The following is an 18,063-nucleotide window of genomic DNA, read 5'->3' as shown; positions in this document are numbered from 1 at the left end:
AATTCATAATATATCTTTAAGAGCATATGCAGGAGTGGAGAAGAGGTAGGACTAGCGGTTAGTCCGTGGGGGTGTCCGCGCACAATAGCGGACAAGAGGTAGGACGAGCTCTTGTCCATGCCCGAAATCGGACGTGTTATCTCGTGTCTACTATTGCGCAGATAAGAGTAGAGATGTCAATCGGGTTGGCCCATCAGGTTCCGGGCCAACCCGCTCAGGTTGCGGGTCAATCTGGTGCGGGCTAATCGGTTTATGATTTTTTCGGGTTATAAAAGTTCAACCCTAACCCTAAAATCTCGGGTTTCGGGCTAGCCCACCGGGTTAATGGTTGCTACCGGTAATATTAACATGCGATCATTCTAATAAATAATGGTGAAAAATAGTAATCCTTATAAAATTTAAAATATCTAATTATGATAAATTTGAGATATATGCTTAAACATAATCATAAACATGATCAAATACTAATATTTGAGATATTTTTAAAAATTTTAATGCATGTTTTAGAACTTTAAATATTTTTTTAGTGAATTTGAAAATTTTAATTTATTTATCAATTTTTATATTAATAAAAGTTCAATATATGATTTGTATATTTAATATAAAATTGAAAGTTATTTTTTAGATATCTATATTATAAAATTAATCAATGAAGTGTCGAATTAGGAGTAAAAATATTGAATAATAGATATTTTATCGGGTTTTCGGGTCTGACCCTAAAGGATTGCGGGTTAATCGGGTGTGGGCTAATCGGGTTTTAATTTTTTCGGGGCTAGAAATTTCCGACCCTAACCCTATGAATTTTGTGGGCTATTCGGACCAGCCCACGGGTTGCGGGCTACACTGACATACCTAGATAAGAGCACGACCGTCCCGATTTTTTTATTTTTTTATTATTTATGCTCAATATTTATAACTTTGCATTTCATTTTTCAATTTTTTTTATTTGCTAGGACGTCGGCCAGTCTTAGTGCTAGACTACTATTGTGCACTGGGATATCCTAGTAATGTGGCAGTGTAGTGAAATGTCCTAATGACGTAACACGAGGTATTTTTGGAATAACCTAGTGTTAGGCTATTGGGAGGTGCACACTACTGTGGATGATGCTCTAACTCCAAAAAATGTCGCTTTAGTAAAGTTGAATTAAAGCACCACAGTTAGGAGTATATAAATATATGATCTCAATCAACGATGTATTATTTTCCATACCTAGTATCTTATTATCCCTGCTTCCAAATATCTTGGGATGACACGTACGAATATGCCTCAATCAACTTTGGAAAAGTTGCATATGAATTATTATGATGATAATAAATTACTAATAAAATAGAAACGCATGCAAAAGTAAAAATTAAAACGGCATTACCTAAATGGACTCGTATTTTAGACCGTTTCACAGTTTAGAGTCATTGCCCACTTTTTCAGTTTTACTGATTCTTCGCCTTTTTTTTGTTACCCAATTCATCACTCTGTTGCCAAATCTTCGATCACTAAATCATCTATACTCAATTCAGTTCAAACAATTACCTAACCGAACAAAAAAAAATGGGAAACTCATTGCCAAAATCCCCCCAAATCGAACCACCTCAAAATCAACATGAACAGCAAGAGCTAGGAGGAGAAGAATCCGAAGACGAGAGCAGCGAATTCACCTGTGAAATCTGCGTGGAGCCGGCGCCGAAATCCGAGAAAAAGTTCCGCAACGGCGACAAGTGCCACCACCCATTCTGCACCGACTGCGTGGCCAAGTACATCCGCGTGGAGGTGGAGGACCACAACTCCGGGCGCGTGAGATGCCCCGCCGTCGGCTGCCGCCACGAGCTGTTGCCGCTGGAGTGCGCGGAGGTGGTCGGGGCGGCGCTGCTCGTGCGGTGGTGCGACGTGCTGTGCGAGTCGGCGATCGCAGGGGTGGAGAGGTGCTATTGCCCTAATGTGAGGTGCAACGAGCTGATCGTGAACGAGTGCGGCGAGGTGGCGGGAAAATCGAAGTGCCCTAACTGCAAGGAGATGTTCTGCTTCGAGTGCAAGGGGAGTTGGCACGCGGGATTCACGTGCGAGGAGAGCGTGGAGGACAGGGATGGGGGTGACGTGGCGTTTGGGATTCTGGTGGAGCAGAATAAGTGGAGGAGGTGCCCGCGCTGCAGGCATTTCGTCGAGCTCATGGAGGGCTGCCCTATTATTAGATGCAGGTTACTTCTCTCTCTTTCAATTCATAAACACACACACATAGGCAAACTAGTATTGAATTCACTGATACAGATGTGGGAGCGATTTTTGCTACCGGTGTCAAGTGCTGGTTGACAAGCCGTGGTGCCGTTGCATGACCGCTTCTCTGCGGCATTGCCGTGTTTGGTGCTACAGAATCTGTATACTCATCCTCTTCCTCAATGTTGCGCTTCTTTTCTCGTTGTGGGGAATCAAGAAACACAAACGAATCAACAAATAAATCTTCAAATATAGACATGGACCTGACGCTTTATTGCTAGCTATGTATGAACATGAGTTCATCCCCCCTCTTCTCTTATAGTTACTGAATGTTGAATACAGCTTGCTACTTTAGTATAGTAGTAGTAGTAACATTCAACAACGGGTATTCATTATTTGTCCTTTGTTGAGTTCATCGGTTTAGTTGATGATACGATAATGTTAAACCGTTTTGGAGGCAGCCCTTACTTTTGATGCCTACTAAGGATATTTTTTTATACTAACATTCAGAAACAAATGATTACAAACCGAACTCCTCAAACTCTGTACTTACATACCAACATTCTAAATTCTCTTAACAGAGTCACCTTGAACAACGAGCAAGCCTTCAGCTGAAAGAGTCGACAATGCAGTTCGAAGCTGCCAAAACACACAAAATGTTAATTGCTTTGCTTTCATACAAGCCATGAATGAATGCATAACATATAGAGAGGGATGAGGGAACGGGACTCACATCACTAAGGTGCACCTCAGCACCACTCTGATTCTGCTTCTTCAACTCTTCCAGTAACTGCACATTACAATTCTCAACAAATCAGCCAAGACCATCTAACCTTAACTTGAAGTATTTAATATGAATCTGAAATTTCACAAACCTCCATCAAGCGAGCAGACGACCCTCCGATTGTCAACTTGTCCAGAATGAGGCTGCGCGTGGACGACACCAGATTCTCCCGCCTCATTCTTTCACTTGCGGATACTCCAGTCGTTATCAGGTCCATATCAATGGTTCCTGTTCTCATGATAATCAATGCTTCAATACTGGTGAAAAGAGCCAAGATAGTGAATCTGAATTTAACATCCAACTACTGTGGTGTTACTTTCTTGAAATTAATATAAGTCGGCCTTTGACTGAATAACCTTATGTGATGGGGAAGAAGGCAAAACCAAAATGAAGAATCAGAAATGGGAATACAACTATTACCGGTCGAATGGTCTGTTGCAGACTGTTGCATTGCCACTTCGAGAAGCCTAAAAGCCTCGATTACATCCGACTTCTCAACCTGCATGTTCAAGTGCATAATCTTGGTAAATCATCAAGCACTTGAAGTTCGAACCAGGATTACTAAAGAGAGCTTGACCAACCAATTCTGACAAACGAATCCGGGCCAAGCCCTCACTGAGGCGTATCAAACTTTCAATTTGCCTTGGGGTTGCAGTTATGACCTGTATTCATAAAACAATTAAAAACCTAAAATCATTGATTCCTTAAACCCTGAATTATATTCTCATTATCTCCTAACACCAGGAAACAGACTAAATATCCAAATCAGCTAAGGATCTTAAAAAATGTTAATACAGTATATGACCTTTTTGCTGCTTCCTGGGAAATTTCCTCTTTTTCTCATCTCAACATACCCTCTTGTCAACTCCTCTGCAGCTTCATCTGATAATTGTGGGTGTATATGTTTTCGTGCATAGTTTACATAAGCAGTCAAAGTTGGCAAGTCAATGACATCATGCTGGGAACTCTGATTGAAAGGCAAAACTAGGACGAATAAATACAAGTCTCCAAAAAAATATTCAGAAAAATATGAAAGAGAAAAAGGTTCAAACATTAGGATTTTCGAAGTGTAATGCCACAATGTGCTTCGCCAGACGCCTATCTGTCTCCTCATCAGCCTTGTCAAGAATCAAATAGATCAAATCAAACCTGGAAAACAAATGCAAGTCAAATGTACATAGTTTTTATATCAATATGGCAAGTTATTAAATTAATTCAATGGAAAGCTAAGATCCTTCCACATATCCCCATAAATCCTATGAATTCTGAAAATGAAAGTAACCACTGAAAAGAGAGGACAATATCTTGTCTTGTATAAATGAGTCATAAACAATCAACTGTGCTACTGAAATTGTTAGGATTTGTTTCCAGGAGTTCATAAATAATAATCTTGAAATAGTAACTGCGAATAACATGTAGAAAGCCCTTACCTAGACAATAAAGTAGGAGGAAGGTGGATATTTTCAATCACTGACAAGCGAGGGTTATAGCGTGAACCAATTGGGTTGGCACAAGCCAGCACTGAAGTTCTTGCATTTAGGGAAGCAATTATTCCAGCCTTCGCAATTGAAACAGTTTGCTGCTCCATCACCTGATGGTAAAAGCTTTAGTGAGTTCAGAAATCCTCCAAGCCTACCTAAAGCAAAATTCATCTACACCTAATACATGTTACCCCTTTCTCATTATTGCATCAGTAGTTGGGGAACGTGGTCTAAATGATTTTTGCTAAAATATTAGGAGGAAGGTCATGCAAATTTTGCTTACATTGGAAAACAGCAGTAACATTGTTGAATAATGCCCGGGTGAAATCCCGATTTTTGGTTTATACAGAGTATTATTGCTGTAGGATAAGTTTATGAGCATGAACACAATAAAAGAAAATGTACTTGATTCAGACCTCGTGTAACATGCTCCTTACATTGTCAGACATTTTGTCGAATTCATCGATGCAACATATGCCTCTATCACTCAAAACCAAGGCTCCACTCTCTAGGACCTACACAATCATATTTGTGTGAAGTTCAAATCTTCCAGAGTTAATGAATATGGGATCATTGTTCATGAAATTTACTCACGGTTTCACCAGTCTCAGGATCCTTGGCCACATAAGCAGTTAGCCCCACAGCAGAGCTTCCTCTCCCACTAGTGTAAATACCACGAGGAGAGAGCTTATGAATGTACTGGAGAAGCTGCGATTTACTGGTTCCAGGATCTCCAACAAGGAGAATATTTATATCACCTCTGAAGCTAGCACCAGATGGCAACTTCAATGCATTCCCTCCAAAAAGCTGAGGACCAAACATAATGAGAAATAATATACTGATAAACACATTTATCACCAAACTTATGTTGTTGTATAAGGCACCTGGCAAAGAAGGCCTCTCTTTACGTCATCCAACTCCCATATGTTTGGCGCCAAAGACCTAGTCAATTTTTCATATATATCAGGCTGTTTCGATAGTTCTTTTAATTGCTCCACCTGCAATATTCCAGAAAATATTATCCTCAAGAGAACAATATTAACACTTCATTGCAAGTAAGGAATTTAAAGTACATTGATTTCAGATTTCTGAGTTGAATCATCGTCCCCAGTGCTTGCTTCATTTTCAGTTTCCATTGGATCCTGTACATCCATTCTTGACTTATCCGTCGTCTTTAGATGAAGACAATCAATGTAAGTCTGAAACAAAAGAACTCATTATTCACGTAAATACTTTATGCACAAAAGTGATGACATTCAAAACAATGGCTTACATGACAAAAATAAAAGTGCATACCTTGAAAATTGACTTCACTGTCCTCTGTGTCTGACCAACTCTAACACTCATAGCCCTGTATATTCCGGTAACCTAACAGAAACAATAGCACCCCATACCATGTTACAATATGATGCTATACTATAATATCAACATTGAGAATATAATTGCATGTGACCTCACCTCTACCCTGTCACCGGGCTTGCCAGCATCAACCAACTTGTCATGCATTAACAATGTTACAGTGTGTGGCGTTCCTCCATCCGGGATGTCATCTGGAGTCTCTTGGACTCTCACTACTTGCTTATCAGCAAATCTTTGTTCCATACGTACAAGCAAAAAAGAAGTCAGTTAGCAAAGAAAGATTAAGAACAAGTAAGAAAAAATGTTGAGCTTCAACCATTTTAACTGCTGGTGATTTCAATAGTATTTTGTCATGCAAAAACTACCCAACCAGTTACAAACAAGTTTGATACTCACCTGCACCTATTATGAACGAGGGTCATGGAGTTCCTGGAGAGACATTCTTGCTTTGCACACACTGTCGGCTCATTGATTCTTCCTGGTAGATCCAAAAGTTAGAAACTGGGAATCCAATGAATCTACAGGATCAGAAATTACATGCATCGTATGAATAATGGAAAGGCCTTAGCAAGCAATTACCTCTTTCAACAACAATTGGGTCAGAGTAATAACCACAGACCAGGCATCTAAATATGGCTTCTCTAATCTCAGGTATAACAGAGCTACAACGAATGATCATCCCTTTCAAAGAAATCATCTTTTCAACATCTGGCAAACAGAGTAAATAACAAAACACTAATTGATCATCCATAATGAAAGGGAAAGATAAAGTAACTTTAAGAGACACTACAGATGTCAACACTAACCAGAGGGGTTCAGATTTCTCATTGAAATTGAACTCTTAAGATTAAATATCCTGGCTTGTATGTGCTTCTCAAATAAAGGATTGATCCTCCCCACCATGTCCATCAATACCATATCAAATATAGCTAACACCTCAAGAGGATACCTAACCATCTTCGTATACAGGTCACTATCATAATCATACACATCGTGTGCATCGACATCAAGCGAATCACCCTCCATTTCAATCACATGATTAATCATTCTCATATATTTCCCCTCAATTTGCTGAGGATCTTCCCTAAAATGCCTCAAGAACCTCAAAATTGCCGCATTAACATCTTGCACACTGATATTCGTGCCCCAAACGTACACTGCCGGAGCCTCGTCCTCATTCCCCTCACCAACATCTGAAGACGGCGGCACATCATCACTCCAGCTTGGCGTGGCAGAAGCAGTCGGGGTGGCCGACGGTCGCCTACCTCTGCCACGGCGTCTAGCATTACTAGCCGGCGTTGGAGTTGCCACGGGTGTTCTGGCACGTGAGCCTGATGGCAGCGGCGAAGGCGTAGCATAGCTGGAATCACGACCGCGTTTCCGGCGCGAGCGGCCACCGGGAGATGATACTGTGTTACTGACTGGGCTATTCGGCCACGCATCTGAAGACGATTAAAGAAATTACCGCCCAAATTCAAGAAATTAGTATTCCAGTAGACATAACGTCACGAATGCAAGGGCGAACCCTAACTCCGTTATTAGTGAAATTAAGCTTAATAATTCGTGAATCAAAGTAAAACAAACATCTAAAGAGATTTATGACCTCGGAATTCAACACACTGCAGATAGAATATGGAAAAGTTATAAATTAGCGATTGTAACCATACCGTCAGGCGTGTTGACAGGAGAAGCCATGATCTAGGTATACTGAAATGATAGTGAGAGAAAGAGATGAGAGAGAGAGAGCGGTTAGGGCGAGGGAAATGGCATAGTTGTTTGCAGAAAATTGGCGGGAAAATTGATGGTGAGAAGGGGGCACGTTTGGGCTTTATACTTCACTATTGGGCCTATTTTTTAATTTGGACCAGAGCTATATTTGTATCACTCCTATATTCTTCTTTGAAATCAAAATTTGTATAAGGAGAGTCTGGAAGAGTCTTAGGAAGATAAGCACTTGACCATGAAACCAGAATTATTTGATGAAAATTAGTTCATGCACTTGGAATGAAATCATTATTATGCTTAATACTCACTTTATCTTATTTCAAGATGGTCACATTCCGTTTTTTTCTTTGTCTCAACTCAACTCAGATAGACACTCTAGAATTTATTCTCTTTCTTTATTCTCCTTATCAAAATATTTAATTATATTTTTCTATCATTTTATTTTTATCAATAATTTTACTAAATAAGTACTCCTATCTTGTACTCCATTCAAAAGGTGGGATTGGGATGCATATATATTGAATTATATTCCGATAGCATATTTTGAGCCCCACCACATGATTAGGCTGGCCAGTTGACTTAACGTCTCATTGGACTAAACGAAATTTGCCTACTGTAATCATTAGCAAAATCATGATCAACGAATCATATACTTCTACACAATTAGACATGTTATTCGAGTTATTACATCGAATTTCAGGTCGATTTAGTTAGGTTGGGCAATATTTAAACTAGATCGAATTGTCCAAAGTTTTGCATACCGATGATTGAGACACTGCTAGTAAAACTGACATTATTGGTGATTAAAGGTGTTTTGGCCGCCTAATTTCTCATTGTGTGTCATAAAAATTAAATAAGTGAAACACCATTACCACTAGCAAGTAACAATAAAAGAATTACAAGTAATCACACAATCATAAAGTTACCATTGTCTGCGATCCAACTAGGAATAATTTTACAAGTTCAGATCATCCCTCGATACAATTTTCACGCTTCAATTGATACATTTTCTTTTTCAATCCCACACTTAAAGTCACATGTTTAAAAATTAAAATATCATTCTATCTACCGAAGACGATAAACAATATTGTATTAAATCGCAAAAATATATTAGTACTTGGACGAATAATATCATACTCCCCCCGTCCCATAAAAATATGTACATATAAAATATCACGGAATTTAATGCACAATTGATAAGTAAGAGAGCAAAAGAAGAATAGTTAAAATAGTGAAAGTGAATAGTGAAACTCATTATTATTAATGTTTATTAAGTTATAATGATGAGTTATAAAGGTATAAATTGTAAATAAAATTATATATGGGTAATGAGTTAGAGACAACTTTTCATAATTGAAAATGCTCAAATATTTATGAGACGGACAAATATTGAAAGTGCACATATTTTTATTGGACGGATAAAATATGAATCTATAAAAGTTAGTTATTTGTATTTTTTTGACTTTGAGGCTTAGACTTAGTTAATGACATTTTTACGAATGAAAAATATATCAGTTGATTTGACAACGACCGTAGAGTTGTCTAGAGAAGCAGGTCGTGTTGGTCTACCTAGACTATTGGGCTTTTAAAATTTTACCAGTCTACACCGGCCATCCAAATGAGGTTATATACGCCATTGGTCCCATAAAAACAAAAATTTTTGAGATGACATACATGTTTTAATGCACAGTTCATAAAGTAAGATAGATAGAAATAAAAAATAATTAGAATGTTGTTAATAAAGAATGAGATAATATATTAGAGAGAAAGAAAATAAAAAAAAACAAACTACTTTTATGATGCAGACAAAATTAGAAAATCTATTTTTATGGAACGAATGAATTTTACATGTCTAACTTATTCGCATCTAGCCCACCGGGCTATATATTAGACCAAATTTGTCGGAAAAAAAATGTACTGCTAGTAAAATTGATGATTTTTTTACGAGCAATATAAGCTTCATGACATAGAAATGTCAGTTGAACTAATTCGATTTTTGGGTTGGCATGTTAATTGGTACTTGCGTTGAAATTTATTAAATTACTACCTCCGTCCCATAATTGTCACATTTTGCCATTTCTACTCGTTCCATAATAAGAGTCATATTTCACTTTTACCATTTATAAGTGGATCCCACGTTCCACTAACCAATTTTACTAACATTTTATTATAAAATTAATATATATATAAGAGCATCTTCAAGAAAAATGGTAAACGGAAAGGTAAAGAAAAATAACTACCATATTTACCTCTTCTTCATAAAATTTCATACTCCAATGGAAATGGCATTTGGGGAGGTATTATACTACCTTCTTTCATTTTGAGAAGATATCTTTACCTCTTATCGATAGAAAAGGTAAAAAGTTAGTTATTTTTGTTTCCCTTTTTTAATTTACCTTCATTCCTTGGAGGCATTTACTCTTGAGTGAACTGCGTAAATGGTACATGATCTTTCACTTTCGCACATAAATGGTATTTGATCTTTATTTTATATTATTGTCGGTACCTATAAATCACATTTTTGGTACCTGATGCAATTTTTACCCCAAAATAACCTCTAAACAAATTCATTTTTCCATTTATGTCATAAAGGATATTCTGGATATTGACAAAACTAGTATCAAAAGTGATATTATAATATCTTCTCTTATTCTCCTCACTCTTTATACTATTACTATTAATCAATATTAATATCATTATTTTGATGTTATAATTAATAATTAATTTATTTTTTAATATTATTTAAATATACTTAATTATAATTATAGTTATAATTATATTTAATTATTATGGAGTGATAATATTATTGCTATAATAGTAAAAATTAGTAGTAATTAATAAACAATAATAATTATTTTATATTAAATTACTCCCTCCGTCCGTGAATAGGAGTCTCATTCCTATCTGGCACGGGTTTTAAGAAATGTTAAGAAAAGTGGGTGAAAGAAAGTTAATGGAATAAGAGTCTCACTTGTATATATTAGTTTTAAATGATATGTGAGTAGAGTGAGTTGGTAGAATGTGAGATCTCTTTACTATTTATAGTAATTATCAACCGGGACTCATATTCGCAGACGGACCAAAATGGAAAAACGGGACTCCTATTAGCGGACAAAGGGAGTAATAACTAATCAATATAGTCTTAATCAAAATTTAAAATTGTGAATTATATTCATAATGATAAAGAGTTGAATATTTTTAGTTAGGTGTTTCAACCCTAAAATGAGAATAAATAATTCAATTTAAAATATTCAATTGATTTAATTATTTTAAATAATTAATTTAATTAGTTGTTTTGTTATTGATTTATATTATGAGTGTAATTAGATGTATGTATAAAACACTAAAAAGAAAGAAGAAAAAGAAGAGAAAGGAAAAAAGAGGAAACATAAACTAAGGGGAAAAAAGAAAGAAGAAAGGAAGATAAAATACTAAAATGAAAGAAGAAAATAAAGAATAAGAAATAAAAAAATGAAGAAAGTCACATATTTGGTTCTATTTAACTGAGATTTCCAAAAATATCCTTCATAACAAAAAAATCACATGTTTGGTACCTATGGTTATTTTTGTCATGGGGTACCAGAAACGATATAAAATAAAGATCAGATTTCATTTATGTGCGAAAGTGAAAGATCAGGTACCATTTATATAGTTCACTCTAATTTTTAATAAGATATAATAACCTTTTTGAGAATGTAAATGAGAAATATACCTTCTCAATATATATTTTCCCTTTGGAGATGCTCTAAGTGAGACCTATAATTTACTAATTTATTCAACCTACTTTTATTTATATTTCTTAAAACTCGTGTCCATGGACCATACTAAACGTGAGATTTAATGTGGCACGGAGGTAGTATAAAATTTCTAGTTAACTTTTTAAAATTAACAAGTTATTCTAGCTAGTTTGCATAGTTCTAGGTTCTAGCTGATTGATCTCTGTACAACTATATTTATTTTGGATTTAAATAGATGCAATATGAAAAAATTATTTTATTATTACTGTTTTGGAATGCATTTTATATTATTATTTTATTTTAAAAAATCATTTACTTTTAACACGTACTTACTTTTATTTTCCTCTGCAATATGTTACTTTTTGAAAAAATATATTTCACCTTTTAAAAAACTAAATAGATAACATACTCTTCCATTATTTATATCACACACAATTCATGTACCCTTTTCACTTGCATACTTTTTCTGTCTAATCTATTTTTATTAATTAAAACTAATTTTCATTTCTCATACCTTGAAACAAATATGCTAGTACCAAACAAAAAATATTTCATTTTTGTTATTTAGATTAAAAATTACTACTCCCTCCGTCCCAAGATAAGTGACTCGTATTTCTTTCTGGGGTGTCCCACTATAAGTGACCTATTTCTATTTTTAGCAAAAAGTCATCTCTCTTACTTTATTCTCCACCTACTTTATTCTCTCTTCTCTCCTCTACTTTTCCCTCTCTCATACTTTACTCTCTCCACTTTAACTTATATAAATATCATTCCTTAAATCTCGTGCCCAAAAGAAGTAGGTCACTTATCTTGGGACGGAGGGAGTACTTTTTAAACAAATAACCGTACTGCATGGGTATTCCATTTCCGGGTCTTATATTCCTCGCTGCCAATTTGGTTTTTACCCTTTTATTTTCCATTTTCACCTTGTCTTACTTTGTATCACAATTTTATCCTGCTTCAGTCAAATTTTAAAAGTTTAGCTTTTTATTTATTCTGAAAGAGGGCAGAGGGGAACTTTTTTAACCGGGTGAAAAACTTGCTTTTTTCAGTGAAGATCTAACTTGCTTTTTTCTTTTCCTTCATAAAAGAAATAGTTCAAATTTGATTCCGATCTCTATTTTCTGGGTTACTTGTCATATTCATTTTTGCAACACTTTTCAGATGCTGCAATTATATCACTCTTTTAGTTTACCGAAAACTGAAATTTTCAATTTTCAATTTTCAATCATTAGAAAATTACAAAGTACTGATAAATCATGTATTAATTGACAAATAATCATTAATCTTTATTTTATTTTATCTCCACTGAATGTATTTTATCTCCACTGTATTTTATTTTCAGACTCTTTTTCACTATTTTGAGTCTTTTATACCCTTTTCTCCCACTTTTAACCTAAATGTAATTTCAAGGTTATTTTAGTCTTTTTCATTTTTATTATTATGTATTATGTTTATTTTATATTAAAATATAATTTTCATTTATTCCATAAATATTATAAATTTAATTAGATTGATAAATTAAAATAATTTATGTTATTTTATTTTAGTTAAACTAAATAGAAGATGGATTGTCTTAATATTAGGATTTATGTTTGATATTTTAGTTAAACATCTTCTATTTAATTTTAATATTAACCTAATTGAGAAATTAGGATTTATTTTAGTTTAACTAAAATATTTTACTTCTTTTTAATAGTTATCATAAGAATGATTTATGTTTCTATTTTAGTTTGATAAGTATTTTAACTTATCAATTTAATTAAATTTACAATATTTGTGGATTAAATGAAAGTAATATTTAATTAAAAATAAACATAGTACATAGTAATAAAAATGAAAATGACTAAAACATCCTCGGAATTACATTTAGGTTAAAAGTGAGGGGAAAAGGGTATAAAAGACTCAAAATAGTGAAAAAGGATCTGAAATGATATTATACTATACGTAGAGGCTTACAATGCATTTTTTTAAATATGAGTACCTCTAGCGTTCGACTTATCCTACGTAGAGATCAATTTTGTAGTTCACTCTACTATTAACTTGTGAATTGAGATAATTAAATCGAGTGAAAGTTTATGCATAGAACATAGAAGTGACATTTTGTGTGAATAACACGATGAATATTTAGTACGCTTGACAATAAAAAAATAAGTATAGGAGGTGAGATTACAATTAGGGAAATAAGGACAAATAAACTTCAATCGACCATAGCCTGCAGGTGTCACCCAGCCGTTGCGGTGAGCTCTTATACCGCACCTCCAACACGTGCCAACATCTTCCTTCGCCTCCTTCAAAATTTGAATTAGTTCAAATACAAGTGAATGCAAATAACAATTAGGTGATCTGCAATATTTAATACATAAACCTGCAATATCTAATACATATAGAAGACTAGGTTCAGAAACAGAGTATTGACATAAAATCATAAGAATCACATATAAGAATACATCATAAATTCAACGAGTACTCAATTTCTAAACACCATCAGAGTCAATATAACTAAGTTTCAAAATCAAAACTAATTTCAGATGAAAAAATAATCACTAAATTCATGTAAAAGTAAAAACTAAACCGATGGTTTGCAACATGTAATTTCGTAATAGATCTAAGAAATAATCATCCAAAATCAAAACAATTTGTTGTCTACAACAAGTAATTGCTCACCTTCTTGAAAAACATCCAAATCAAAACTGAGAATCGAATCGCATGTCATATCGTCTATAACAAATAAAAATTGAAGAACAAATTGCAAGCGAATTGATTTGGTAGAAGCAAAATGCAAAATCGTGAACCAGATTCGTTGGAACTAAGAATGGATGTGAGATTGAATAATTGAACGACTAATTAGAGAGAGATTGAATGAGATGAGTGAATTCAATATTTATCTTCATCATCACGATGAATATCATATGAGATTTGATGGAAGAAAAAAAGGAAAAAGATCGTGAATGAAAGATGGAAAATAAAGCCAGAATTGTTAATTCCGTAACTGCCCTTTTTAATTTTTTTTAAATATAATTTCGCCTGCCATGTGGCAGACTATGAACCGTCTGATTTCCACATCCTAGGGCTGATATTGGTGGTATGGTGACATATTAAGGTGTTGTCATTTTAATACAATATATATATATATATATATACATATATATATATATATATATATATGTGTATATATATATATAAAATATATAGGGATGTATTTGAAGGGGTTGACAGTGGAAGCGCATGCATAAATCAATTACATAATAATTCAGATCTATTTAGCGGATTATTTAGACAAATTCTATTCGCGTAATTATCACATGTATCATGCTCATAACTCAAAAAATAACATGCTTTAAATTAATTGAAACCTAAAACATGCTGTTCTAAGGTTTAGCCATTATACCTTGATGATTCTCCAAAGAATCGAAGATAGCTAGCGCCTTCTCCTCGTGAAGATCTTTAGTACAAAACCACGGATCTTCTGACTGGTTCCCGGACTGTGAACTGATATCAGGGTGGGCTGATCTCACCAGCACACTAGGACTTAAATAGAGAAGACAGAAATCCTTTCCCTCGGAGAAGAAGAATAGGGGGGGCGAAAATTTTAGAGAAAAATAAGTATGTTTTCTGTCTCCTTTATTCTCCTATTTATAATAAGTCACATATTGGGCCCTAACAGGGATCTATGGAAGGCTTTGGATATGAGCTCCTCCACTACAGAAGTAATACTGCACTCCCCATCCAAATTCGAAATTATAAGTACTTCGGGTTTCCAATACTTTATATTTATTTCCCGCGCTTAAGATGAAAACATCCATTAATTAATTATTATCTGCTATGGACTTAATTAATTAATATCTTATTTATTCCAAGAGAGGACTCAACAAGAAAATCTTATTTATTATTCATGGAGTGATTAAACTCCAACTAGCTAGGTTCCGAATAATAAAACCTTATTTCAACCTTCTCTTGAGGATGTTATCAAACGAGACTCACCTCGCGCACGATTCAACATAATAGCAATCCTAGCATCGCTAGATATTAATCACCACTACCCAATATACCAGGCTTATTGGGTTGCGAAAAACCCGCATCATTTGGTAAGTCAAAGTAGTGCATAATCAATACCGTATGCTCAATGCCAACGTACATTGATTGAGAAATAATTTACGAGACCTTGTCTTTCAGTAGATAGCATAAAGACTGTCTCGCTGTTAGATCCATTCAGTGCTATACCACACCAACGTCATCTTATTTCAGTAAGGCTTAGAAATAATCGGACTGACATTGCAACCTTTCACGATAGGTAGTCTAAGCCTATCTAGGTTGTGAAATTATTCTTTTTCTTTGTTTAGAACTGACCGTGTTACCTTAAAGTGAATGACGCCCACAACCGGTCTACTAAAACAAAGACTTAGACTTTGTTAAGTTACTTATACATTTAAATATGCAATAAACATCCATTAAATGTAAAACATAACAACATTATGACAAAAATAATCTGTTTATTCATTTGGAAAATAAAATAAGAGTTTTAACAGTATTCAATCACTCGAAAGGTGATTTCTAGTATACAAACTCTAACAGTATTCATATCCTTTTTTGCTTTAATGTTCTATTATCCTTTTTAATCTTGACCATTCAATTTAAAGATCTAATGGCCCAAAATAGAGCCTGATTAATTAAATTATATTCATTAAAATAATCGAAAAGGGTCTTATTGTCTTTCACATTTGATTTAGTTATGGTAAGTAGCTTGATTTTCTCCATCAAAAGATTTCAGACTTTATTTTCTACGATACAATCAATCTGTCTTCTCTTCCATCTTTTATTCTTCTAATATTCTCCATTGAAGCTCCATCGGTTTTCTTCTTCTTTTAATTCCGAATTCTTATCGTGCAGTTCATCGCTCCCTCGGCGTTATTCTTCTTCTTAATTTCGAATTGTTATCGTGCAGTTCATCATCTTACAATTTCGGTTTTATTGGAGAAGTCGTGTTTCCTTGACATTTTCTTCAACAATGGAAGAAGGTAATTTACGTACTTGAATCTGATGTTTTCTTCAACAATGGAAGCCATTCTTTTGTTTTCGTTTCGTTGACGTTTTGTTCATTACTAATTCGTTCCATGAATTTGACGTTTGAATGTACGTCGCTAGTGTAATTTAATCCACTAGGGTTAAGTACTCTTTGGTGGTTAGGGTTTATTATGTTGCTTAGGCGACAAGTCTCATGTATTATGGTTTAGGGTTTTATTATTTTGAGTCATTACTGTGTGGTATTTCGCGATATATTTAATGTTCGAATATTAGTGTATAATGCATTTTTCTTATCTGTAATGTACGATGTATAGCATATAATGAACATAATTTCTGATATGATTCTTGTTTTGAATGTACTTCATAAGCATAATTTAATCCAATAGGGTTTAAAATGGCATTGGTGGCTAGGGTTTATTATGTTGATTAGGCGAAAAGTCTCATGCGTTATGGTTTAGGGTTTTGTTATTTTACGCCGCTGCTGTGTTGTATTTCGCAATTTATGTAATGTACGAATATCAGTGTATAATGCATTCATTCTTTTCCGTAATGTACGATTTATGGCATATAATGACTATAAATTCTGATATGCATGTTGTTTTGTTTTTATGTGTAGTGTTCGTTATACCAGAATGTTCTCCACAATTGAAGCCCGTGGTTGGTCAGAAGTTCCAATCACTAGATTTTGCTTTCACATTTTACGATGTATATGCCCGCGCTGTTGGTTTTGATACGCGCAAACAAGGAATGAGGAGGTCGGACGGTGTTACTACTTGGTATTCTGTCGTATGCAATAGAGAGGGCAGCAAGAGGTCTAATGAGGAAGACGAAGTGAATGCACGATCTGGTTTTACTATAAGAGCACTATTGATCCCATTACATATAATAAAGTGCGAGTAGTACTGTAATGTGCATCATTCATAAAATTATATACATTATTATTTACATTTCATACATTATTAGTTCATTTATAGACATTATGTTGGTTATTAGTCGGTCAAATTATATTGATTACTTTAAACACTAGATAAAATTTTATACATTATTTTATTCGTAGACTACATTATTAATGTCAGACTTTACATTATACAATATCTTTTATCCATTATATGGTGTAAGATAATTTTGTGATCAGCTAATACGAAATTGAAGCTTAATTTGCACAAGTTCATAAAACTTGAAATTGTTCAAAACTTGCAAACCAACAAGTATGATATTATCACTTCCAACATTAAGCTATCAAAACAAAAAAAAAAAGAAAAAAAAAACAGTGTTCCAATCCCAAAAAAACATCATATCCATAAAGTATCCATACAATCACTCCTCATACTTCTCCACCCCATACATCCTATCCACTCTTTACGGGATGTACTGGTCTCTGCTTTGTCCTCCGATAATCTATGCCGAAGCTTCTGGGCTAATACAATTAGAATTACATCATCTACTGCTTCATCAAAATCAACGCGACGCTGCTTACTTGCTGACCAAAAAAAAGAAAGAGACATGTATTCCATGAGTTTTCTGTAATGCACAAAATCTTGCACATTAATGTTAACAAATGAGTAAATAATGCATAAAATCAATTTATCCGATGCATAGATAGACACCTTTTCTCAATAATGTAAAATGTCTACTGTGTAATGCATAATATCAGTATAATAATGCATAATATGAACTTAATAATGCAAATATTTACTGTTACAAATTGGGTAACTAATACAAAGATTCAAACTTAGAAATAGTACA

General features: G+C 34.3%; 2 protein-coding genes across 3 annotated transcripts; one reads left to right on the top strand and one right to left on the bottom strand.

Moving 5' to 3' along the window:
- Window positions 1–1,404: 1,404 nt before the first annotated feature.
- LOC125201814 (E3 ubiquitin-protein ligase RSL1-like) lies at window positions 1,405–2,666 on the top strand. Its single transcript, XM_048100071.2, has 2 exons — window positions 1,405–2,190; window positions 2,261–2,666. Exons 1-2 carry the CDS (start codon window positions 1,547–1,549, stop codon window positions 2,445–2,447), a joined length of 831 nt encoding a protein of 276 aa, XP_047956028.1. The 5' UTR covers window positions 1,405–1,546; the 3' UTR covers window positions 2,448–2,666.
- Window positions 2,576–7,631, bottom strand: LOC125201813 (DNA replication licensing factor MCM4). 2 transcript variants are annotated; one of them, XM_048100069.2, is made up of 18 exons: window positions 7,498–7,631; window positions 6,637–7,272; window positions 6,410–6,538; window positions 6,227–6,308; window positions 5,930–6,062; window positions 5,768–5,839; window positions 5,545–5,670; window positions 5,356–5,469; window positions 5,066–5,278; window positions 4,888–4,986; window positions 4,421–4,581; window positions 4,043–4,139; window positions 3,796–3,957; window positions 3,572–3,652; window positions 3,411–3,489; window positions 3,082–3,218; window positions 2,940–2,996; window positions 2,576–2,845 (listed from the first exon to the last, which is right to left on the bottom strand). In XM_048100069.2, the coding sequence occupies exons 1-18, from the start codon at window positions 7,523–7,525 to the stop codon at window positions 2,771–2,773; spliced, it is 2,481 nt and encodes an 826-aa protein (XP_047956026.1). In that variant the 5' UTR covers window positions 7,526–7,631; the 3' UTR covers window positions 2,576–2,770. The 2 variants fall into 2 exon arrangements, with proteins under 2 accessions (XP_047956026.1, XP_047956027.1); XM_048100070.2 differs by having other exon boundaries at window positions 4,909–4,986.
- Between the last annotated feature and the right edge of the window lie 10,432 nt (window positions 7,632–18,063).

Source organism: Salvia hispanica, chromosome 2 (genome assembly GCF_029641045.1).
Source record: "Salvia hispanica isolate PSC_SH4W2 chromosome 2, Shi_PSC_v1, whole genome shotgun sequence".
In the NCBI taxonomy this organism is placed as follows: Eukaryota; Viridiplantae; Streptophyta; class Magnoliopsida; order Lamiales; family Lamiaceae; genus Salvia; species Salvia hispanica.
The sequence above is the reverse complement of the archived record's forward strand: the minus strand, read 5'-3'. Positions and strand labels throughout refer to the sequence as shown.